The 27,327-nt window shown below is 44.3% G+C and overlaps 1 protein-coding gene across 1 annotated transcript in view; it reads right to left on the minus strand.

Moving 5' to 3' along the window:
• hpse2 (heparanase 2) overlaps positions 1-27,327 on the minus strand; it is a 290,363-nt gene that overhangs the window by 35,021 nt on the left and 228,015 nt on the right. The window contains exon 10 of the mRNA XM_080205316.1: positions 7,804-7,949. Coding sequence (XP_080061442.1) covers positions 7,804-7,949 — 146 coding nt within the window. The remainder of the gene's footprint in view (positions 1-7,803; positions 7,950-27,327) is intronic.

A 27,327-nucleotide genomic window follows, 5' to 3' on the forward strand; every position in this document is an offset into this window, starting at 1 on the left:
ATTGTCAATGCCAGCAGCTTTTAATCTCCAAATCTTTTTGAATTCAATTCAATTTCTCAAACTGCAATCAGGAGGCTTTAACTCAAGTTGCCTGGATTAGTAACAGAGTGACAGGGCCCCTGTAGCTCAGGCATGTCCACATGATTTAGTTTATCTCTGTGAAAGGGCAAATTAGGATAGATTTTGGTGGAATGGTTAAAGGGGAAAGCAGAGAAGGTGGTCTCTGGAATGTCACTGGATCATATGATGAGTCTTTCATTTGAAACAAGGAATCGGCAACTTACATATTTTGCCTCTCTTTGGAATAGTCAGCAGGAGTATATAGTGGGGAGGCAATGGCCTAGTGGTAATATCGCTAGACTATTAATCCAGAAACTGGCTAATGACACCCCAAATCAAATCTTGCTACAGCATGAGATGGAATTCAAATTCAATAAAATACATCTGGAATTAAGAATCTACTGATCATCATGAAACCATTGCCAATTGTCGGAAAAATCCATCTGGTTCACTAATGTCCTTTAGGGAAGGAAATCTGCCGTCCTTACTTGGTCTGGCCTACATGTGACTCCAGAGCCACAGCAATGTGGTTGACTCTCAACTGCCTTCCAAGGGCAACTAGGGATGGGTAATAAATGCTGGCCCAGCCAGCAATGCCCATGTCCCATGAATGAATGTTTTAAAAAAAGTATGTGTGCTTAAAATGAGAGGCTTGTTTTAAAGTGAGTTTTATTGGGGTCTTGGCAGAGTTGGTGAGAAGTTCTGAAGGACCGTGTATATAAACACATGCTTGATCTTAATTCTCCATTTTGACTTGTGCCCAGCAGCACAGATGACTTGAATATATATTTCAGAGGACATTGAATCGCATCCCCCCCCTCCCCCGTCACTGTGTCAGGAATCATAACGCCACCACCACTACACCACACTGCCCTCTCGTACCCCCTCCCGCTGCCATCACCACACACACACACAGCAAAATAGAATTGGAATGCTGAAAGAGGCCACTTAGCCCATCAAATCTGCACTGACTCTTACCCAGGTCCTATCCTTGTAGCCCTATCCTCGTAACCACATGTATTTACCCTGCTAATCTCTCTGACCCATATATATCTTGGGAAACTAAGGGGCAATTTAACATGACCAATTAATCTAACCTGCACATCATTGGACTGTAGGAGGAAACCAGAACTATGACTGTAACACTGCACTCTCCTCTCCTTCCCGAAGTACAGTATGCTTTGTCTGTATAGCGTGCAAGATACAATACTTTTTATTGTATACTAATACAGGTGACAACAATAAATCAAACTAAATCCCATGCAGACACAGGGAGAATGTGCAAACTTCACACAGACAGTGTCTGGAATTGAACCCTGCTCTCTGGTGCTGTGAGACAGCAGTGTTATCCACTGTGTCCCCTGTGCTATGAAATTATAAAATAGCATGGGATTGAAGAGTTAAATCATCTCTGCAATTCTAAGCAAAGAAACCTTTTAATGAATCTGAAATCTGAGATCCAAGCAAAACATTCATTCCAGTTATTCATGTTTCTCATTTAATGACCTCCTCTCTCAGACATTGTCAATTTATTGCCCAGGAGGCAAACTCATGTTGGACTTTACAGCAATTTCACACAGCAACACCTAATTTTTAATGGCTCTCGCTGTGTGAGGATTTGTTTTTTTTCAATTTGGGACTGGTTTGGACTGAATGATTGAAATGCCTTAGGATGGCAGATTGAAAATGGTCCGTGCAGTGCACACAAATCCTCCCCAAAGCGCCACATCTTCTGGCAAACCAGTCACAAATTTATTGTTTATTTAACGTATACTGTCTTTTTTTGAAACTACAGAGGGTTCTTGGATTTATTTTGCTCAGAGGGGGTCTTTGAACTGATTTATTTAAATAGTCTGTGTACTGAAACAATCCTTTGAAGGACTAACAGAAAGAGTACCGTGCAGTGGGTCTGACAGATATGAAGGTCTACAATAAGGTGCTGCATAGGGACACGTTGACACTGGTCAGGCAATGATAAGCAGGGCCATATTCTAGAATGGCCACACAACAGAGATTATGAATTAAGGGGAGTTTCTCAGACCAGCAGGTAGTAGGAAATAGCAGGAGCCCATGCTGCAACCGTTGTTACTTCCCACATACATAGACTATTAATCCAGAAACTCAGCTAATGTTCTGGGGACCTGGATTCGAATCCCCGCACAGCAGGTTGTGGAGTTTGAATTCAATAAAAGAAATCTGGAATTAAGGATCTACTGATGACCATGAAACCATTGTCAATTGTCAGACAAACTCATCTGGTTCACTAATGTCCTTTAGAGAAGGAAATCTGCTGTCCTTACCTGGTCTGGCCTACATGTGACTCCAGAGCCACAGTAATGTGGTTGACTCTCAACTGCCCGTGGGCAACTAGAGATAGTAAGTGCTGGCCAGCCAGTGACGCCCATGTTCCATGAATGAATGAAACAAAGGCATAAATAATCTGGACTCAAAGTTTGGAGGTCTTGTGTCACAATCTGCAGATGACCCTGAATTAGGAGGTAGAACAATGAGGGAGAACGGATACAGAAAGAGTACCATGCACTGAGCACTGGGTAGGAAGTGTTATTCCGAGTGGGAAGAAGCTTGAGTGGAGTATGAATATCAGGTTAAACTGGTTGGGCAAATTGCCTATATCTGTGCTGCAGATTTGATGTAACCACATGCTAACATGAGGGGACATAGCTTTAAATTAAGGGGTGGTAATTATAGGATGGATGTCAGAGGTAGGTTCTTTACTCAGAGGGTAGTAAGGTCGTGGAATGCCCTGCCTGTAGCAGTTGTGGACTCGCCAACTTTAAGGGCGTTCAAATGGTCAGTGGATAGGCATATGGATAACATTTGGAATAGTTTAGATTAGAGGGTCATTAGATTGGTTCCACTGGTCGGCGCAACATCGAGGGCCGAAGGGCCTGTACTGCGCTGTAATGTTCTATGTTCTATGGTTAGGTGCATTGGCCATGTTAAATTCTCCCTCAGTGTACTTGAACAGGAGTGTGGCAGCTAGGGGATTTTCACAGCAACTTCATCGCACTGTTAATATAAGCTTACGTGTGGCACTAATAAATAAAATAATGTCACAGTTTCTGAAATCTCATTACTTGAAAATTGGTTGCTGTGTTAGCCCACAATTCAACAATAGTCCAAAGGCTGTGAAGACTATGAAGATTTCCTGTGGATGTGAAAAGCACTACAGAAAGCCAAGTTCAAACTCTCTGACTGAACCAACGGGCTAACTGATGTGAAGAGCTGACATATCCTTGTCTGCCTGTGTGTTACTAACTTCAGTGCATAAACAGGATGGCATTAACACTCAATAACCAGTGTGTGATCCAAAAATGAACACTTACTTTTCCAAATAAGCGCTTAAAAAAATTCTCCGTGCCTTGTCTTCTTAGTGATTATATTGTCCTATATTTATTTTTTTAACAGTAGCCATTTCCTACAAGGTGTTGAGTGGTACAGCTGAACCTTGACAATTACTACTGAACATTACCAGACTTCAAAAGGCCTCAGGCCCTCAATAACATGCAATGGATACCAAGGTTCTCATGCTGGAATAGACTGCATGCAATTACAGCAAAAGCAAACTTCTTTTTATTTTCTGTTTGGTATGTGTTTACATAATTGTTCAGCCTGTTTCCAATCTTTTTGGCTGAGGTGTGATTCCCTTATTTTACTGAGACATTCACTCTCCTAACCATCACATGTTCCACATTCTCCATAGCTAGAGTCATAGAGTCATAGAGGTTTACAGCATGGAAGAAGGCCCTTCGGCCCAACTTGTGCATGCTGCCGTTTTTTTAAACCCCTAAGTTAGTCCCAATTGCCCACATTTGGCCCATATCCCTCTCTACCCACTGTATCCACATAACTGTCCAATTGCTTTTTAAAAGACAGAATTGTATCCACCTCTACTACTACCTCCGGCAGCTTGTTCCACACATTCTCCATCCTCTGTGTGAAAAGATTGCCCCTCTGGATCCCTTTTGTATCTCTCCCCTCTTACTTTAAACTTCTACCCTCTAGTTTTAGGCTCCCCTACCTTTGGGAAAAGATATTGACTCTCTAGCTGATCTGTGCCCCTCATTATTTTATAGGTCTCTATGAGATCACCCCTCAGCCTTCTACGCTCCAGAGAAAAAGTCCCAGTCTATCCAGCCTCTTCTTATAACTCAATCCATCAATTCCTGGTAGCATCCTAGTAAATCTTTTCTGCACTCTTTCTAGTTTAATAATATCCTTTGTATAATCTGAGAATGTAATGATCCAGACACGCTGCTGCCATGGTCTTTATCAGCGCTACTTGGGAATTAGTTACGTGGAGGCTGTCTGGCCAGTTATTCCATTGTTTTATAATCTCCTCCGCACCCTAATCTTTCTTGTAGAATATGTACAAATTCCTCCAGGCGTCCAGGACAACATTCTTCCTATCAAAGAAAATCATTGACCAAATCTCATTGCTGTTAAGTGGTCATGAATGTAGCCCAGTCCATCACGCAAACCAGCCTCCCGTCCATTGGCTCTGTCTACACCTCCCGCTGCCTCAGAAGAGCAGCCAGCATAGTTAAGGACCCCACACTATACAGACATCCTTTCTTCCGCCCTCTTCCATCAGGAAAAAATATAAAAATCTGAGGTCACGTACCAACCAACTCAAGAACACCTTCTTCCCTGCTGCCATCAGATTTTTGAATGGGCCTACCTCGTACTAAGTTGACCTTTCTCTACACTCCAGCTATGACTGTAACACTACATTCTGCACTCTCTTGCTTTCTTCTCTATGAACAGTATGCTTTGTCTGTATAGCGTGCAAGAAACAATACTTTTCACTGTATCTTAATACATGTGACAATAAAATCAAATCAACGCAAAAGTCTTACTGGTAATAAAATGGTTGGCCCTGCTGTTTGTAAAATACTTTGAGACGTTGCATGCTATGGTAAAGCACTCTCTCATTGCAAGTCTATTTATCTTTTGCTCGAGAGCCCCCCATAGTGACAGCCTATTCAGCACGTGGAAATGGGAGAAAAACCAACTCGCATTCATAATCCTAAAAGTGTCACAAATAGAAAAATTAATAAAATATGGGAAGAACATATCTTGAGATTATTCACAAAATATTCATGTTTTACCACTCTAATACATAATAAACATCTCAATAATTTCCATCTTTTGGTTCAGAGTTTTAAAGTCACACATTCAGTGCTGATAAATTTATAGAATTATTGAATCCCTACAGTGCAGAAAGAGGCCATTCAGCCCATCGAGTCTGCACCGACTGTCCAAAACAGCATCTTACCCAAGCCCTCCCCCATCTATTTCCCGTAACCCTGCACATTTATCATGGTAAATCCACCTAACCTACACATCTTTGGAAACTAAGGGCTAATTTATCATGACCAAAGCTCCCTAACCTGCACATCTTTGGGTTGGGGGAAGAAACCAGAACACTGGAGAAAACCTACACAGACACAGGGAGAATGTACAAAATCCACACAGACAGTCACCCAAGGCTGGAATTGAACCCGGGTCCTTGGCGCTGTGAGACATTAATAAAATTATGGAACAAACAGTTATTTTTTATAAAGAAACCACATCTCCAGTTTTTGCAGGTTTGAGTTTATATACAAATTAAATCTCTTTGCAAGCTCGCTGCATTTACTTATCCATTCCTTATTTGTTAGGGAAGAAAATTATCCTCTTGATTCTGTTTTTGTACTGATTACAAGGGAAAGGTAACTCCCACTGATGTTGTTCTCTTTTCACTTTTCCTCTCTCCTTATGCTCTGTACTTCCCTGTGAAGATGCCTCTCAGATTTAGATGCTAATTGGAAGAGGGATATATGATTCTGGGCATGATCTTATGTACTACCCGTCCAAAACCGCAGCACCTATGTACATCAGCATCTTGCAGCAGTCTATTAGTCCCAGTGGAGATATCCCAATGAAAACACGGAAACATTTCTTAATGAAAAAATGGAGAGACACTGCATAAGGATCTGGAGCACAGTAAGTTAGTCAGCAGCAAGTAATTAGGAAGGCAGATGGAATATTGACCTTAACTGCGAGGGGAATGGAGTATGAAAGGAGAATAGTCTGTCCATAACTATACAGGGTGTTGGTTAGGCCACAGCTAGAGAACTGCATATAATTTGGTGTCCATATTTAGGGAAGGAGAGAGTCTTGCATTGGAGACAGTTCCAATGCAAGTCACTGGGCTGAATTCCTCGGGGTGGAGGGGTTGTCTTACTGGAAATTGAGCAGGTTGGAGCTATTCTGATTGGAGTTTAGAAGAATGAGTGGTGGTCTTATTGAAACTTTTAAGTTTCTGAGAGGATGATTCCCCTTGTGGTGGAATTTAGACCGAGCGGGCAGAGTTTCAGGATGAGGGGTCTTCCATTTAAGATAGAGATAAGGAGGAATTTCAACCTCCAACCCTGTGGACACCAAGGCACTGAATATACTAATGGCTGAGAAAGATGGCTTCCAGAACAGGCTGAGGGTTGAGGGTTATGGGAAGCAGATTGGAAAGTGGATTTGACGCCAAGATCTCGTTGAATGGTGAGAGTCAGGGTGGCCTATTTTCACTCCTGTTTCTTATGTTCTGATGCCAATGGATATCAATCCACCTCTTTCAGTCAGCTGTTAATCAATCCCTGTGGAAATTGATTTTGTGCCAACAACTCCAGCCTGGATTATAGGATTGCGCAGTAGACTTTAAGTCAGAGAACCAAGTTTAAGTTTTAAGTGTATCTACTAATGTCCCAAGTAGGCTTACATTAACACTGCAATGAAGTTACTGTGAAAATCCCCTAGTCGACACACTCCTGTTCCTATATGGGTACACTGAGGGAGAATTTAGCAATGCACCGAACCAGCACATCTTTCAGACTGTGGGAGGAAACCAGAGCACCTGGAGGAAACCCACGCAGACACGGGGAGAACGTGCAGACTCTGCACAAACACTAATTAATCCAAGCTGGGAATCGAACTTGAGTCCCTGGCACTGTGAGGCAGCAGTGCTAACCATTGTGCCGCCCCTGACTAGATAACTCGACAATCTCAGGAGAAGACCCTGACTTCCTCAGAAAGTAGGATGGTTTGTGAGGCTGAAGGATCCCAAACAAACGTTTCTTCTCGTTAAATGTGCTCAATTCTTGATTTGTGCAATTGTAGTTCAGAAAGGGAATTTTATTTCTTTTTTCTCCTGACCCATAATTTCTAATCTTTCAGACGGGACGAGTTATTACGGAGACACAATACTGAGGGCAAAGGACAGTACTAATTAGAGCTGAGAGAGAGAGCACATCATCAGAAGGAACAACCATTAGCTTTAATGTACATCACTTATCATCTGATGCGCTCATTCATGTCATTGGCTCTGATGAAAGTTCTGGGACACTTACCTGTCATAAAATTACCTTCAGGAAAGCTGGAACAATAGTGACTTCTGTCCCTTTGACAAGATAGAAAAAACACTCTGACGCTCTTTGATGGCAGTACTCATTTAACTGAGATTGGGGGGGGAGCGGGGTGGGGTTGCAAAACAGAGGTCTCGAGATGTCAACAGTGGCCTACATTTACTTTATCCTCAGTGTAATGTAGCAGCCTTTTGTCCTGCCTTTGGCATGCCCTTTCTTCCTTTGATATTATTCCGACACGACAGTTGAAAGGCATCGAGTTTGGATGCGTGTTTTCTCTTGTATATAAATGACCAGCAGAGACACTCCAAAGGAGACTTACTTGCGGATGTGCGTGCAGTGGGCGTAGATCCTCAGCTTGTCCCGTATCACTCGCCCGGGCCTAGGTTTCCGCTGGAGGCCTGCCACTTGCACGGTGAGAACTTTGGCTCCCACCAGCCGTTTGTAAAGGAAGGAAAGCCAATAGTCCTGCATGGAAGTCAAGAAAAGAGGTTTTTTTGTAGATTTTTGGAACTGAGGTCAGCTGGCGATGGGGACTGGACAAAGAAGATGGAGAAAGGGGCATTAAAATGTGACAGTAACACAAGATGGCAGTCAACGTGTCAACACACGTGCCTCGTATCCACGAACTTAGTGGCTATACAGTCCTTGGGGTTAAATTATACTCTCATTTCTTACCTCTGTCCTATCCCATTTCCTTCTTTCTGAGGCAAGTGATTGTGAACATCTCCAAGCTTTCTGGGACATTGCACAACCTGTTAGAGAAGGCCAAGGGAGGGCAATCTATATTCTGAATTCATTTCTCCCCCCACCCCATTCCCGAATCACCTCCCAAGCCCTTAATGCTCTGTTATCTGCCTGTTTTAGAAAGGTTTAGTCACTCAGATCATTTTAAGCGCTGAGGGGACTCGGCGAACTGTGTCAATTGGTAATTCAATCAAGAATAATTCAATGCGAGGCAGTCATTGAGTCATAGAGGTTTACAGCATGGAAACAGGCCCTTTGGCCCAACTTGTCCATGCTGCCCAGTTTTTACCACTAAGCTGGTCTCATTTGGCCCATATCGCTCTAAAGCCATCTGTCCCTTTGCCGCCAGTCAAAGAAAACTTTAAATAAAACCAGAAAATGCTGGATAAACTCAGCAAGTCTGTCGACATCCGTAGAGAGAGCAACACAGTTGGCCTTTAGGATCTAAGTGACTGTAGAAAGGTCATGTAGATCCATAACGTTGGGTGTGATCTTATCAACGTTCTTGCCCTGCTGCCGTTGCAAGCAAGGCCAAGAATTTGGCGCTCGGCGAAATCTCTGTTCACTGCTGCCAGAAAATCCCGCTGGGGGAGCAGCTGGAAGATTTCACCCATTAACTGTGTTTCTCTCTCCACAGATGCTGCCAGACCTGCTGAGTTTATCCAGCATTTAGCTTAGGTTTAGAGCATCTGCAGTATTTTGCTTTTATCAAGACAAACTTCACCGTGTCCCTCAGGGACAGGTGGATGGCAGGAATTCGAAAGGGGGAAAAGTGTCCTGACAGATTGTGCCATCGTGTTTTACTGGAGTTAATTGGATTCACTCCGTCTAATTGGTCAGGTTGACTTGATAGACCCATGGAAATGGGCTCCATCAGAATGGAACCAGTACAGCAGATAAAACACCACCGGCAACTGGAATATGGTATAAAAAGAGAGACAACTTATCCATTGCTGTAAATGACTATAAACTACCTTGTGACAGAAATGTCTGTCCTCAGACTGGGAAAGAATAGACATTCAAAGCCAGAATGATACACACGGGTAGACAAATCTCTTTCTGGTGTTTATCCCTGCAGTGACAGGTTAATGTGACTTCAAGGACAATTGCAGTAGACAATAAGGATCATAAGGAATCTCCCACTCACCCTTCATTCATAAGATAACTAAAACTTAGCGACACAGCCCCCCACCCTGCCTCGGAGTGTGTTACAGTTTACAAACTCGCACCATTTCCTCTGTCCTTCTTAAAGCTTGCTCTCTATCCCTCTCTCCAGCGATGGCAGATGTCCATCCTACCCATTCTAAAGGACCAATAAGCAGCAGGGGCTGGCACTGGGTCACATGGAAGGCTTTCAGGACCAGAGCTGATTGGTCAGTTGGTTGTTACATGCTGGCTGGTATCCCCTGAGACTGGAGAGTAGCAGAGGGGAGGGGGAAGCAATGTAGAGAGCGGTTAAAAAAAAGCAACATTTTTGTGGTGGCCTTGATGAGTAAGAGGTTTAGTTTGAACATCTTTTTTTCTTTTAATTTATTTATTAGTGTCTCAAGTAGGCTTACATTAACACTGCAATGAAGTTACTGTGACAATCCCCTAGTCGCCACACTCCAGCGCCTGTTTGAATACACTGAGGGAGAATTTAGCACAGCCAATGTATCTAACCAGCACATCTTTTGGAGGAAACCGGAGCACCCTGAGGAAACCCATGCAGACACGGGGAGAATGTGCAAACCTCACACAGATAGTGACACAAACCAGGAATCAAACCCGGGTCTCTGGCGCTGTGAAGCAGCAATGCCATCCACTGTGACACTGTGCCACCCTGGTAAGCTGGGAACAGTTGATTTAAATTGGTTCTGTGCCTCTGATTTTAGGTGGACTCCATGTCCTGCAGGTCTCCATACAGAGTAATCTGGACCCATATGATCAATGGGGGTAACTAATAAAGAACACCTAGCAAAACATAGCATATCTCGATTTCTTTCTTACACCCATCCCATCACTTAGGCAGCTTCATCTAATTGCCGCAGTTGGATAAATACCGTGTGAAGTTATTAATGTTGATCTCACCAGTAGCACACTGTGATAGCTATCTTTTTTCAAAAATCATTCATGGGACATGGGCATTATGGCAGCATTTATTGCCCATTCCTGATTGCCCTTAAACTGAGTGGCTTGCCTGGCCATTTCAGAGGGCAGTTGAGAGTGAACAACATTGTAGTGGCTCTGGAGTTTTACATGTCGGCCAGACTGGGTAAAGAGGGCAGATTCCCTTCCCTGAAGGACATTAGTGACCATTATCTGTACCGTTATCAACAATTGAGTCTGGCTGATTGGCTGGGGCTATCTTCCTGAGAGGTCACTGTAGCCAGAACGCTCCGATGGTGTTCGTCCCGCCACTGCTACCAGTTGGAACAGAGATCTTGGTGCTCAGCCAAATCTCCATTTGGAGCAGTGGGATCCCAGCCGCCGGCAGGATTGGAGAAGCCTGGCCTATGTTTGATGAATTGCTTGGTTAACAGACACAATGATTCCGAGGGATAAATTGGCCAGTTCCTCTATTCTTCAGGGCTAGTTGAAACGGAGATGAATAATTTTGAGTTCTGTGGTTAGGTGAAGTTCACATGCAAATTTAATACCATGGACTTGGCCCAGGTTTAGTATTTTTAACAGAGTTAGTGAAGTGTTGTGTTCCTTTGTTATTTGTGGATTCTAGGAAACATCACTTTGAAATCTGTAGTCGAGTGAAATTATGCTATGGTTTAACCTTTATTCATGATGAATTATCATTTATTTGCTGATAGAATGTTTATTCTGCTACTTATCCAAAGATGAGGAGAACATATTTGTGTCCACCCAGAAGCCTCCAGTAGTAAAAAGAATTTCTGTTTCCCCCAGACATTTGTATTCGATTAGGAAGGTAGTCTGTAATACCACAGATCAAAGGAATATCTGAATGAATACTGAAAAACGAACAGACTTTGAAAGGGAGGAGGAGTTGGGAGGATCTGGGGTCTCAGAGGGCGTTCGGAAGCATCAGGGACATTGAGGTATCCTTCATTCTCATGGCGATTGGTTGCTTTGAAGTTGTGACACTTAACAGCAGATCTGACGCCAAGGTCACTCCAAGTAACATCAGCCTGATATAATGCGCTTTTCCTAAAGAGATAAATTAGCACAGGAAAGATAAGAGCAAATCCATGACTGGATAAACTTGAACATGGATCAATCATATAATACCTATAGTGCAGAAGTAGGCCATCCGGCCCATCGAGTCTGCACTGATAACAATCCCACCCAGGCCTTATCCCCATAACCTCACATAATTACCCCGCTAATCTCTCTAACCTATGCATCCTGGGACACTAAGGGGCAATTTAACATAGTCAATGATTCTAACCTGCACATCTTTGAATTGTGAGAGGGAACCCATGCAGACACGGGGAGAATGTGAAACTCCACACAGACCCAAGCCGGGAATCAAACTGGGTCCCTGGAGCTGTGAGGCAGCGGTGCTAACCACTGTGCCACCATACTGCCCAATTATTCATTATCTTGAAGCTCCAGCAATCCACAGATTGGTATTTTGTGCACACTCCATTCCACCACTGAAACAAGAAACATCTTTCATTTATGGGACATGAGGGTCACTGGCTGGCCAGCATTTGTTGGCCATCCCTAATTGCTATTGTTCAGAGGGTAGTTGAGAGTCAACCACATTGCTGTGGCTCTGGAGTCTTATGTAGGCCAGACCAGGTAAGGATAGAACATAGAACATAGAACATTACAGCGCGGAACAGGCCCTTCGGCCCACAATGTTGCGCCGACCAGTCTTATTTTTAAAAAAAAACATTGACCCACTAATCTAAACCAATCCCTTTTCGTCCATAAACCTATCCACCAATCTCTTAAACGCCCCCAAACTAGGCGCATTTACAACTGCAGCAGGCAGGGCATTCCAATCCCTCACCACCCTCTGGGTAAAGAACCTACCCCTGACATCCGTCCTATAACTACCCCCCCTTAATTTAAAGCCATGCCCCCTCGTGCTAGCTTTCTCCATCCGAGGAAACAGGCTATCACCATCCACCCTATCTAAACCTCTAATCATCTTATATGTTTCTATAAGATCCCCTCTTAGCCGCCTTCTTTCCAGTGAAAACAACCCCAAATCCCTCAGTCTCTCCTCATAGGACCTCCCCTGCATACCAGGCAACATCCTGGTAAACCTCCTCTGCACCCTCTCCAAAGCCTCCACATCCTTCCTGTAATGTGGGGACCAGAACTGCACACAGTACTCCAAGTGCGGCCGCACCAGAGTTGTGTACAGTTGCAACATGACGCTGCGACTCCTAAATTCAATCCCCCCACCAATAAACGCCAAGACACCGTACGCCTTCTTAACAACCTTATCTACTTGATTCCCAACTTTCAGGGATCCATGTACACATACACCTAGATCCCTCTGCTCCTCCACTCTATTCAAAGTCCTCCCGTTAGCCCTATACTCGACACATCTGTTATTCCTACCGAAATGGATTACCTCACACTTCTCCGCATGGCAGATTTCCTTCCCTAAAGGACAATAGTGAAACAGATGGGTTTTTCTGATAATTGACAATGGTTTCATGGTCATCAGTAGATTCTTAATTCCAGATACCTTTTATTGAATTCAAATTCCACCATCTGCCATGGTGGGATTCGAAACCAGGTCCTCAGAACATTAGCTGAGTTTCTATTAATAGTCTAGTGATAATACCACTAGGCCATCGCCTTCCCATCGTCTAGTCAGCATCCTATCTCCACCAGAATTGTGTAAACAGTAGGGTCTTAATTAAATGCGTATGATGTTGGGCATGTTTTTCTGGCACATTTTTCAGGATGCAAAGTCCTTGGGCACTTCAACATCCTTTCATCAAGACTGGCTGCTAAATTATCGCACAGTTTGCACTGCAGGGTATCTTGTATTTTGGCCCACTTTAATGGTGTGGATCTTGTTTCCGATTAACCCTTGCCATCCAGTAAATTAGTTTTGTCCCTCCCCGTGGACCCAGCAGATTGTCGGCAACTCTTTTCAGTTTTGACTTGGTCGTGGATACGGGAAAATCATCTCAGTCATCATTATTCCGGCTTTACAAATGCTGAGGAAAACCATCTGTGGAACTTGGTTTGTGCCAACCAAACGCTATTTCAAGTAACCCCATCCACAAGCATGGAGACAAGAAGATAAAAGGAGGTCAGCAAAGAGTCTTAAAACTCATTCGATGGGAAGGACAGTCACTGTATACTTTGGCCAGAGACCCAGAATCATGCTCTGGAGACCTGGATTCGAATCCCACTACAGCAGATGGTGATATGTGAATTCAATAAATGTCTGGAATTAAAAGAAATCTAAATGATGCCCATGAAACCATTGTTGATTGTTGTAAAAAGCCCATCTGGAGCACTAATGTACTTCAGGGAAGGAAATCTGCCATCCTTAACTGGTCTGGTCTACTTGTGTCTTCAGAGCCACTGCAAGACCCCCTGGAATGGCACAGCAAGCCACTCAGTTCAAGGACAAGTAGGGATGGGCCATAAATGCTGGCCCAACAAGTGATACTCACATCACACGAATAAAACAATATCAATACTGAGACAAAGAAAAATAGGGAATAGAAACAAAAGATGCATGAGGAGAAATAGGTAATGTTCTTGGGATATGGGTGATGCTGGCAAGGTTATATTTATTGCCCATCCCACTTTTTTAACTCATTCGTGGGACATGGGCATCGCTGGCTGGCCAGCATTTATCACCCATCTTTGGTTGCCCTTCTTCAGAGGGCAATTCTAAGTGAACCACATTGCTGTGGCTCTGGAATCACATGTAGGCCAGACCAGGTAAGGACGGCAGATTTCCTTCCCTATAGGAGATTAGTGAACCAGATGGGTCTTTACAACAATCGACAATCGTTTTTCACAGTCATCAGTAGATTCTTAATTCCAGATATTTTTTGTTGAATTCTAACTCCACCATCTGCCGTCGTGGGATTCGAACCCAGGTCTCCCAAACATTAGCTGCGTTCCTGGATTAATAGTCTAGTGATAATACGTCTAGGCCATCAGCTCTCCACTATGTGCTCCTGCTGACCATCCCAAAGAGAGGCAAAGAAAGTCACTTCACAATTCCTTGTTTCAAGCTAAAAATATGATCCCATTGATCACTGTCCAGTAATGTTTCACAGGCCACCCTCCTGCCTCCCCCTTAACCATTCCACCCAAATCCATTCTAATTTGCCCTCTCACAGAAATGAACTAAATCATGTAGACATGCATGCGCTACAATGGCCTTGTCATTCTGTTAAAGGGTTACTACTCCAGGCAACTTGAGTTAAAACTCCCTAATTGCAGTTTGAAAAATTGAATTCAATTTAAAATGGGACATTTAACTCAGCTTCTGGAGTAACAGTCTTTCGATAATACCACTCGGCTATTGCATCACCCAGGCAGCCCTGAAAAGATGGCAATGAACCATCTTCTCGTTACAACCTCTAGGCTATTGCAGAAGGCATTAAAAGCCAACCATCCGCACTTAGACTGACACTGATTCCACATTTATTTCCCTGAACATCAGAAACATATCAGTCAGGATTTTACAATAATGTTGCATGGTCACTTTTTCTGATGCCAGTCACGTGTATACAGATTTATTGAGCTCAGTTTCACCCCTTGCCACGGAGAAACTGCAACACAATAAAAACAATTATTTGTAATAAAAGGGCTTTTAGCTGGCTATTTCTGTAGTTTAGGAGCAAGTAATTATGATTATAGACATACAAGCATCTGCGATTTCAGTATCTGTTCAGTATCACGGCATCAATTTCCTGTACTTTTATAATTACTTTTAAACATTAGCATCAAATTCAGGGTGAAATGATTGATTATTTATGTCCTGAGATGTTTAAACCATGCTTTGATGGGATTTCAAAATGAGTTATTTTTAAGTGGCCTGTTTTAAATTGAACTGAGTTCATACAAGTCTCAAACTCTCCTTACGGACAATTGCTGCTGACTTATGGAGCGAAAGGAACCAAATTACCCAGTCAGACGTTGGAAATATCTTTGTACAGTGACCAGGGACAATCGCTAAATCACAGGCTTTCTACCAACAACCCCACCTATTATTGTTTGAGTTTCAGGTGGAGTCACACCAAGGAGGGGAAGCCATTGACAAGCTGGTCAACGCTGAATGGGGCAGATGTTCAAGGGACAGGCGACCCACTTCAATCAATTGGAAGTAAAAGAAAAGGAGGAAAAGCCCCAATTTCATGGTTAGGATGAAAGATCCACACCAACCAAACACGTGCTTAACTACAGGAAATGTTGGAAATACTCAGCTGGTCTGGCTGCATCTGTGGAGAGAGAAACAGAGTTAAGTACTGGAAATTTACCAGCACACCTGCCCGAGGCTCATCAGATCCCAACCGAGGCCAACGGAGAATGCCGTTCCGTGAGCCTCGCCCGCCCCGATTTCGGGGTGAGCACGCTGGTAAAATTCCAGCAAAGGTTTCCGGGGTCAGAATCAGTCTTGGATCTGAATTGTAAACCACGCTTTGTCTCAATGCTAGAATAATCGAAAGCAAGTATTCACCACGACATTAAATCTGGGAAGGTTAATTATTTTTCTTAGCCAGAGCTCAGTGAGTAATCAGTGACGAGGGCTGAATTCATTCAAGTAAGAGTTGGACGCAGTGTACAAAACTTAGGAGTTGTGTAGAATCGTCAGAGCGAGCTTATCTCTGGGTCTGCTTTTAATCGCAGCTGGGGACCAGTTTTCAGAGATTTTTTTCCAATCACTCTATCCTATTTTACTCAATCCCAATTTCCCTTCTCTCTCTCTCTCACCATTCCAGCTCTATGTTTCCAAATTGTATTTCCCTATCCCTTCAACCTGTTTAAAACCTTGGCTTAAAATTTACGTGCCTCCACTGGATGTCTCTTCAGCCAGGGTGGGGGGTGTATTGGGGGGGGTGGTTGGAGGGGGAGGGGGAGGGGGTTGTGCGTGCCCAGCTCAGATACCCTTCCCACCCACCTCTGAACTCAACAATAGAAGGATGGGCACCAAAATTGGCAGCTCACCCACCATACGTACAGAAAGAATTAATCAAACTTGTTAAGATGCCAATTGACCTGGTAATGAGCTGCCCATGCCATCGTATGTTTGGGGGTGGTGGGGGTGGGGGTGGGGGGGGGGGTGGGGCAGTTGGGTTGACCTTTTTTTTAGAAGAGTGGGAATGAAGGGGACTGCTATGTTTGTGGGGGTGCCCTTTGTATATCAGGGTGTAGCCCCCACCCCCCCCAACCCTCCAAAATAATACACTCCCTGCCTGCTCACCATCCCCACTCACTCCACACCCCTCGCTAAGATGGCCAGACTGATCTCACTCCGAGATCCATTGGTCCTTCTTCTTGGGACTGGTTTTAGTGCCAGTAATGAGATCGGTCCCATGGGTGAGACATCTGCCCGATGAGGGGCGCAAATTCCATTCTTTAGCAATTTGGCCCAGCGTGGTTGGGGGGACGGGACGGGACGGTGGGGGGGGTGGAGGGGGAGTGCCATTTACGTCCCTGTAAACTACAGTCCATTTGTTTTAGAGTTGTGATCGCCTCGACTTTTTCCATTCCCCTTTCTGTTTTGATGTGGTAACCATGCTGGAACATGGTTCAGACCCATGAAACAGACCCACCACCCAGTAGCCACTTCAATCGGATGTCTAATGATTGATGTGGAATCCGAGACAAGCTGTGACACAGTTATAGATGATCCATTCTTTTCCATTTATTCATGGGATATGGGCATCACAGGCAAGGCCAGCATTTATTGCCCATCCCTAGTTGTCCTTGAACTGAGTGTCTCACTTGGCCATTTCAGAGGGCACTTGAGAATCAACCACATTGCTGCGGCTCTGGAGTCACATGTAGGCCAGACCAGGTAAGGCCGGCAGAGTTCCTTCTCTGAAGGACACTACTGAACCAGATGGGTTTTTCTGAAAATCGACAATGGTTTCATGGTCATCAGTAGCTTCTTAATTCCAAATATTTTTATTGAATTCAAATGCCAAAATCTGCCGTGGTGGGATTCGAAACCTGGTCCCCAGAACATCAGCTGAGTTTAAGGTGATTAACAGGGTCAATAAGGCACCCCAGTCCGTGCACAACCTGTTGAGTGTGGAAGGCCATGATGGTGCCAATGGACACCTCAAAGTCTTCCAGCTGTCTCTATTTACAGGACAATCAATGTCACATGTTAAACTAACAATTCCCTTAACAAGATAATTGCCGTACACTGTCATTAATAGTACATTAACAAACACAGCTAGAAAATTCTGGCCAATGTATTGAAGCACCACACACAAATAGCCTAGACCAGCCTCCCATCCATTGACTCTTTCCACACTTTCCATTGTCCTGGCAAAGCAGCCAACATAATTAAGGACCCCACGCACACCAGACATTCTTTCTTCCATCTTCTTCTGTTGAAAAATGTTACAAAAGCCTGAGATCACGTACCAACTGACTCAAGAACAGCTTTTTCCCTGCTGCTGTCAGACTTTTGAATGGACCTACCTTGCATTAAGTTGATCTTTTCCTACACCCTATCCATGACTGACACTACATCCTGCACTCTCTCCTTTCCTTCTCTATGAACAGAATGCTTTGTCTGTATAGAACATTGAACATTACAGCGCAGTACAGGCCCTTCAGCCCTCGATGTTGCGCCGACCAGTGGAACCAATCTAATGACCCTGTAACCTAAACTATTCCAATGTTATCCATATGCCTATCCACTGACCATTTGAACGCCTTTAACAATACTTTTCACTGTATGATAATACAAGTGACAATAATAAATCAAATCAAGACATCAAGTATTTCCCATTTCTCCATATTGATCAATAATTCATTAGAGCTGACTACAGGTCAAAACAGGTCTCTTTCCACATTTAACTCACAGTAAACACTGCAGGGAAATCTAGGTGCTGTTGTTTAAACCTAAATCTATGCGACATAGAAGAGCGTCACTGGTAAATTAGATGGAATGAATAAAGATTATTCTGTCGATTCCAGCATTCCCCACAACAAAACTCTCAATTTGATCATCTAGGAAAGTGCATAAAAAGAACAAGATATCAGTTACCCATCCCCCCCTCCCCCACCCAACTAGAGGAGTTTCATGGTAACTTTATTGCAGTGTTAATGTAAGTCTACTTCTGACACTATAAATAAACTTTAAACTTTCTCCCAGTATATTTCACAGGAACATTATCAACCAAAATCTGACAATGAAGTACGTGAAACAAAATCAAGACAAGTGAGCAAAAGCTTAACACACAGTAGATTGTAAGGATCTTCTTACAGGAGGTCGAGCGGCAGAGATGTGTACAGAGGAAGTTCAAGAGTTCAGAGCCTTGGCAGCTGAAGGTATGGCCACCAATGGGTAGAGTGGTGAGAATCCGTGATGTACATCAGGCCAGAACTGAGTGAGCACTGAGATCACAGAGGGTCATAGGGCTGCGGGAGATTGCAGTATAAGGATCCAGTGTAGAAAGGGTTAGTGCGGAGGTGGGTACAATACCACTGTTCACCAACAATCTGTCCCAGTTCCCCCATGCCAACACTATAGTTAAGAAGGCTTACCAACATCTCGATCCCCCCAACCCAGGAATCAGCCTGGTAAACCTTCGCTACACTCCCTCAAGAGCAAGAACAAAGAACAAGGAAAATTACAGCAAACAGGCCTTTCGGCCCTCCAAGCCTGTACTGACCATGCTGCCCAACTGAACTAAAACGTCTTACCCTTCTGGGGACCATATCCCTCTACTTCCATCCTAATAGAACAAAGAAAAGAACATGCTCCCTCAGAAAAGGAGACCAAAATGCACATGATACTCTCGGTGTGGCCTCACCAAGGCCCTGTATAATTGCAGCAAAACATCTCGAATCCTGTACTCAACATCTTGCTATGAGGGTCAACATGCCATTTGCCTTTTTTACAGCCTGCTGCATCTGCGTGCCTACCTTCAGCGGTTGATGCACAAGGACACCCAGGTCCCGCTGCACACTCCCCTCTCCCAATTTGCATCCATTCAGGTAGTAACCTGCCTTCCTGTTTGAAGGCCAGCATCCCATTCGCCTTCCTGACCACCTGCTGCACCTGCAAGCTGGGTTTTTGCGACTCATGCACAAGGACCCCGAGGTCCCTCTGCACCGTCGCCTGCTGCAGTTTTTCGCCACGTAAGTAATAGTCCTTCCTACCATTCTTCCTACCAAAGTGGACCACCTCACACTTGCCAACATTAAATTCCATTTGCCATTTCCTGGCCCATTCGCCCAGCCTATCTAGATCCTTCTGCAGACTCTCCACACCCTCCGCACAATTTGCCGTTCCCCCTATCTTGGTGTCATCAGCAAATTTTGACACCCTACACTCGGTTCCCTCCTCCAGATCATCTATATAAATGGTAAAAAGCTGAGGCCCCAGCACCGACCCCTGGGGCACTCCACTAGTCACCATCCGCCAATCCGAATAGCACCCGTTGACCCCCACTCTCTGCCTCCTATTTGACAACCAATCCTCTATCCACGCTAACACCCTACCCCCTTCATAGCGAGGGGGATTGAATATAAAAGTAGGGAGGTCTTGCTGCAGCTGTATAGGGCATTGGTGAGGCCGCAGCTGGAGTACTGTGTGCAGTTTTGGGTGCCGCACCTGCGCAAAGATATTTTGGCCTTGGAGGGAGTGCAGAGGAGGTTTACTAGGCTGATACCGGAGTTGAGGGGGTTGAGCTATGAGGAGAAGCTGAATAAACTGGGCTTGTACTCGTTAGAGTTTAGAAGAATGAGGGGAGATCTCATTGAGACGTATAAGATGATGAATGGGATGGATAGGATAGAGGTGGAGAGACTCTTCCCGCTCAAAAAAGACAGTAGGACTAGGGGGCACAGCCTCAAGATAAAAGGGGGGCGGTTTAGAACGGAGTTGAGGAGGAACTTCTTCACTCAAAGGGTGGTGAATCTCTGGAATTCTCTGCCCGTTGAAGTGGTGGAGGCTACCTCGCTAAATATTTTTAAGACGTGGGTTGATGGGTTTTTGATAAGAGAGGGGATTAAGGGTTATGGGGAGAGGGCGGGAATGTGGAACTGAGCAGCGACAGATCAGCCATGATCTTATTGAATGGCGGGGCAGGCTCGAAGGGCTGGATGGCCTATTCCTGCTCCTATTTCTTATGTTCTTATGTTCTGTTTTGATGGTACGAATCTGCCTTTTTGTTTTTGTCCCTCACGGTCTGGTTCCTATTTAACCTAGATCACGGCAATGCCAAAACAGGCAACAATGCCAGGCCAATACCGAACAGGTTTGTTGCTCGCTGCTCACGTAAATCCAGAAGATGATCTCGGAAAATGGAGTTGCATAGAGGCTGTTATTTGCTCTCGGGTCCAATTAACTGAAGCCTTTCACGGAAGCACAACCCTGCTCCCTTATCGGCTCACGGTTTTTGGGGGGTTTTCTTTGAACTTGCGATTACCGCCGAGAAAAAAAAGAGTTCGGTAATGAGAGAGAGCCTAATTGAGTCTGTTCTCTCAAGGCTTACACTCAGGCACAGATTCCCATGGAATTTTGCATGTGGCAGCATTTAATGTTGGCCTTTTACAACTCCGACGTTGAAAAAAGTCTTCGAGTCTTGAAGCGTTTGCAGATAACTGGGAGATACACGCTAACGTGCTGTGTGGTGTGCCTTTTACACAGTTTAGCAAAGAATACAAATAACCAGTTTGTTAGCATGTAATTTTGTCCTATTAATAGTGGCGCTGGCTTCAATTTAAATTCCCCCAGTCTGGCGATCATGGGGAAAGGGGATAAGTTGAGGCTGAAGCTACTTACTTCACTGTGATCACTCTGAAACGCCAACCACACCCCCCCCACAGCACCACGACAACATGGCTGATTTTCAGATGCCAACGTTGCAACAGGCCTCCAATAAATTTAAACAATGGCAGCCAGTGATACCATTAGTGCAACAATATAAGCTTAATATTGGGCCATGGTGAAAGGTGCTGACTGGCCAGGGAAGGCCAAAGAAAAGTCGGGCAGGACTGAGGACAAAAAGGCAATGGAGGTCATGATGGAATTGTATTGAACTTTGGTGAGGCCACAGCTGGTGTACTGTGTGCAGTTCTGGTCGCTGCATTATAGGAAGGATGTGATCACACTGGAAGGAGTGCAGAGGAGATTCACCAGGATGTTGCCTGGGATGGAACATTGAAATCATAGAGAGAGGTTGGATAGGCTCTGGAGCAGAGAAAACTGGAGGGCGACCTGATTGAGGTGTTCAAGATTATGAGGGACAGGGTGGACAGGGAGCAACTGTTCCCCTTAATTGAAGGGGTCAGTGGACACAAGTTAAAAGTGAGGGGCGGGAAGTTTAGGTGGGATTTGAGGAAAAACCTTTTTACCCAGAGGATGGTGAGGGTCTGGAATGCGCTGCCTGGAAGGGTGGTGGGGGCGGGATGCCTCATATCCTTTAAAAAGCACCTGGGTGAGTGCTTGGCACGTCATAACATTCAAGGCCATGGGCCAAGTACTGGCAAGTGGGATTGGGTGGGCAAGTCAGGGTCTTTCATATGTCAGGGCAGACTCGATGGGCTGAAGGGCCTCTTCTGCACTGTAGTATTCTGTGATTCTGGTTTTTTATTATTGCGAGGTGATTCTAACTGAATGTAGCACCAGGTACAAGCTGTTCCCACCATGCATTAGTCTTGGCCGGAATTGTGGCTTATCTTGAACGCTGTTCCCTCTGTCTGGCTGGGAGTCTCTTGCTCTGATGCCCAGCCTGCCACAGGGAGATTGCCTCCAAAGAGAAGGCCGTGTCCATCTGTGGCGAGAGGTTAATGATTCACCAGTGCTGTACAATGGTCATATAACTGTAATATCGCCTCAATGAGGGCCTTAACTACTTTGTGATTGATTCTCAGCTACTCTCGGGCAACTAGGGATGGCCAATAAATGCTGGCCAGCCAGCGATGCCCATGTACCATGAATGAATTTAACAAAAGCTCCCCAGCGATGGGAAGCCCCTGTCTCCAGCAGGGATCCCTACTTCTTTTCATGGGCTCTCTCCTCCAAACCCCGGGCTGGGAAAATCCAGTCCAATGTTATGAATGGATATTCCTGGAGCAGAACTTCACCAAAGCACCCAAAATGATTCCCTACGATGAAGGGGCTGAGAGTTAGGGACTGAATTTCGAATGCATGTTCTGCTGGATGAAGGAAGGGTCATTATAATAAAACCACCCTTACTGCGTTAATACAAACTGACTCTGTTTTCTCATCAGGATGAGAGTTGAACCACTTTGTGGTGGTCAGAGTTCAGATCTCTAATTTAAATGCATTACACTTAATTACACTATCAGATCTGACCTTTCCCATCTGGAAGTGCTTTTGGTTACATTGGAAATAATTTAAGAACGAATTATTTTACTAATATGCTCAGCAAAATTAGAATTGAAGCTTTTTGTTCGCTCTGAACAGACGTATTAACAATAAATTATATTGCTCTTTTCTATTTAATTACATTTTTCAAACAGTGGAGCTTGTTTTTCTGTTCCTGCAACACTTTAACCCTTCAACCTTCCCCCTCATTTTGTGGATATGTGTGTCATGTCCACAGTCAGGTCTTGGACATTATTCTGCCAATGTTCTCTCAGTGTGGATCTTGGTGGTAATGCTGGATGCTTTGCTTCTTCAGTGCTTTTTCCTCTTCCTCCATATTTTCTCCTCTCTCTCTTTACTGCGACCCTCATTATAACCTCTTATGTTTAAGATAGTCTCTAGCCTCCTCCTCGATGCTGCTTAGTCAAGCATTTGTTTAAGGATAGGAGAGAGGCCTCAACCCTTCAATATAATTCATGATGTCCCTTATTTAGTAAGATATTTACTCAATTTCAATAGGGATGGATTGTCATTCCCTATTCACCAATAGGGATAGATTATTATTCCTTGTCTCTACTAATAGGCACGGATTATCATTTCCTATTCCAGCTCAAGAAGAACAGATTGTCATTCCCAATCCCAACCAATAGGACATCATCATTCTCTACCCCAGCCAAGATGGATGGTCACTCCTTATCTGAAACAAGAGAAACAGATTGTCATTCCCCATCCCATCCATTCCCAGATATTAAAGATGGAAGACCCAGCAGATATGGATGGACTAAGATTTCCTGTCCTAACCACGATGGATGGATTGCCAGTATCCACCCTTACCAGGGTAGGGTGATGTTCTTTAGAGAAAGACATAGAAGCTACAGCAAGATTACATTTCCTTCATCCCACTCACAATCTCAGATACCCAATAAACTGAAGATACCAAGGTGAACTACAGAATGCTATTAGCACAGAAGCCTGTGTACAATTTACATGGGAGATACCACGAGGAAAGATTTTCACCCATTCTCTGAAACTGATTTTAAGAATTGTAAGAAATAGCAGGCATTATAACTAGGAAGATACTTGGAAGCTAAAGTTTTTCGTTGTCCTCAACTATCACACATGAAACTTGTGATATATTTAAAAGAGTCACATGGTTACATGAAGAGCTGATCACATGATTTGATGCTGATGTCATTAAGGTGTTGCAGAGGCTGCTGTTTTACTTTCAGTTTATACTCTGCACAGGCAACAGCTCCTGGAATAAACTTGCTGTTGTAACTTTGAATCCACGTATGCAGACCATGTTCTTTTCTTTTTGTTAAAACCTACAGCCCGTAACATCGTTAGAACATTACAAAAGTGTCACTCCTCTTGAATGAATGACATGCATTTGGGTCAAATCGAGATCAGGAATGAACGGACACAGACCAAACGAATAAATCAAACAAAAGACCACAATGTGTTTCCCAATATTTCTTTTCTGACTTTGATAACATGGTCTCATTGATGGGAGGAAGTTGAGATTAACTAACAACAAACTTTCATCCGCAACGATTAGTCTCTAATTTTTTTTAAACTATTCATTCGTGGGACATGGATGTTGTTTATTGCCCACTTGTGTTGCCCTTGTTCAGAGGGCACATTGCTCTGGCCCTGGAGTCACATGTAGGCCAGACCAGGTAAGGATAGAAGATTTCCTTCCCTCAAGGACATTAGTGAACCAGATAGATTTTTCTGACGATCGACAATGGTTTCATGGTCATCAGTAGATTCTTAATTTTAGATATTTTTATTGAATTCACCATCTGCTGTGGTAGGATTCGAACCCAGATCCCCAGAACATTAGCTCAGTTTCTGGAATAATAGCCTAGCGATAATACCAAAAGGCCATCACCTCCCCCATAATTGACTTGAGGATGTGGCTATTTATAATACTTAGACTTTGCAGCCTTAAAGGCATGGTTAAGTATTTCCACTGGGGGTGCTTAGGAAAGGACTATTATTTTCTATTTTAGAATATGTTGGGAGTGACAGGGTCTAGCCTTCCTCCCATTGCAGGCAGCATGCCTTCTGACTCTCTCTTAACTCCTGATGGGAGACATCCATCGAGGAAATCTGAAAATAATTACTACGTTATTGCAAGCTACTTTTAAAAGGAATGAATTAATGTGAAGTTCAGTGGGAAAAGGATAGACAAAGTTCGTTGGTTGTGAACTGCAGCCAGCCAGAAGCCAAGATAAGAGAAAATGAAGAACAGTACAGCACAGGAACAAGTCCTCCAAGTCTGGGCCGACACTGATGCCACTTTAATCTAATATTTTCTTGCCTCTACGTGGTCCATATCCCTCTACTCCCTGCATATTCATGTATCTATCCAGATGCCTCCTGAACGTTGTTATAGAATCTGCTTCTACCACCTCCTCCGGCAGCGCGTTCCAGGCATTCGCCACCCGCTGTGTGAAAAACTTGCCCCTTACATCTCTTTTAAACTTTCCCATCTCACTTTCAATCTATGACCCCGAGTAATTGACCCTTTGACCCTGGGAAAAAGATTCTGACTATCCACACTATAGAAGCCTGTCATAATCTTGTAAACCTCGATCAGGGTCCCCCCTCATCCTCTGACGCTGCAATCAAAACAATCCAAGTTTGTTCACCCTTTCTTCATAGTCCATATCCTCCAAACCAGGCGACATCCTGGTGAATCTCTTCTGCACCCTTTCCAATGCATCAATATCCTTCCAGTAGTGTGGTGACCAGAATTGTACACAATCCTCCAAATGCAGCCTTACCAAAGTAAAGTTTATTTATTAGTCACAAGTAGGCTTATTTTAGCACTGTAATGAAGTTACTGTGAAAATCCCCTCGTCACCACACTCCAGCATCTGTCTAGGTTCACTGAGGGAGAATTTAACATGGTCAATGCAGCTAACCAGCACATCTTTGGATTGTGGGAGGAAACCAGAGCACCCGGAGGAAACCCATGCAGACAAGGGGAGAATGTGCAAACTCCACACAGACAGTGACCCAAGCTGGGAATTGAACCTGGGTCCCTGGCACTATGAGGCAACAGTGCTAACCACTGTGCCATCGTGCTGCCCCTTATACAGCTGCAACATGATTTTCCAATTCCTACACTCAAGGCCCTGACCAATGAAGGCCAGCATGCCATTTGCCTTCCTGACCACCTTGTCCATCTGAGTTGACACTTTCAAGGGTCTGTGGATCTGCACGCCTAGATCCCTCTATGCTAATATTGCTAAAGGCTCTACCATTTACTGTATACTTTCCTTCTGCTGTAGACTTTCCAAATCACATCACCTCGCATTTGTCTGGGTTAAATTCCATTTGTCATTTTTTGGCTCAGGTCCCCAGCCGATTTATATCCTGCTGCATCCTCTGACAATCCTCCTTACTATCTGCTACTCCTTCAATTTTTGCATCATCTGCAGATTTACTAATCAGGCTACCTACATTTTCCTCCAAATCATTTATATAAATTACAAACAACAGAGCCCTAGCATGGATCCTTGTGGAGCACCACTTGTCACAAACCTCCAGTTAGAAAGGTATCCTTTCACTGCTACTCTCTGCTTTCTATGTGCAGGCCATTTTTGTATCAATCTTACCAGCTCACCTCGGATCCCATTTGACTTCACCTTCTGTATCAGCCTGCCACGAGGAACCATATCAAAGGCTTTACTAAAGCCCATGTACGCAGCATCCATTGCCATGCTCTGGTCAAGTCGTCTTGTCAAGATTAAGGTCAAAACTTGCAAAGAAAGGGAAATGGGATGGGGGGGCTGAGATTGTGCTCTGAAATTGCTAACTAAATGTTAAACTTGAGATAGACAGATTTTTAATCAGTAAGGAAATCGAGGGTTATGGGAATGAGGTGGGAAAGTGGAGTTGAGGATTATCACGGTCATGATCTCATTGAACGGCAGAGCAGACTCGATGGGCTGAATGGCCTACTTCTGCCCCTATGTCTTGTGGTCTTATGGAAGGAGGCAGTGTGACTATGGTGGTATTGGGAAAATAGAAGGGGAAGCATTGGGATGCAGGAAGGAATTCCTCCGGTAGAACCAGGGTGCTGTCTGGGAGGAATATTTATGAAGAGAGGTTGGGTGGGCTTCGGTTGTTTTCATTGGAGCAGAGGAGACTGAGGGGGGGCCTGATCGAGATGTACAAGATTATAAGGGAAATGGACAGAATGGATAAAGAGTAGCTGTTCCCCTTAAAGTTTATTTATTTGTGTCACATGTCGGCTTACTGATGAAGTTACTATGAAAATCCCCTAGTCACCAGGCTCTGGTGCCTGTTCGGGTACACTGAGGGAGAATTTAGCACGGCCAATGCACCCTAACCAGCAAGTCTTTCAGACGATGGGAGGAACCGGAGGAAACCCATGTCACCACGGGGAGAACATCCAGACTTCACACAGACAGCGACCAAGCCGGGAATCGAACCCAGGTCCCTGGTGCTGTGAGGCAGCGGTGCTAACCACTGTGCCACTGTGTCGCCCATAGCTGAAGGGTCAGTCACGAGGGGACATAGGTTCGAGGTGAGGGGCAGGTGGTTTAGGGGGGAATGTGGGGAAAAACCATTTTACCCAGAGGGCGGTGAGGG

Source organism: Carcharhinus amblyrhynchos, chromosome 17, assembly GCF_965287045.1.
Source record: "Carcharhinus amblyrhynchos chromosome 17, sCarAmb.v2.hapA, whole genome shotgun sequence".
Taxonomy (NCBI): Eukaryota; Metazoa; Chordata; class Chondrichthyes; order Carcharhiniformes; family Carcharhinidae; genus Carcharhinus; species Carcharhinus amblyrhynchos.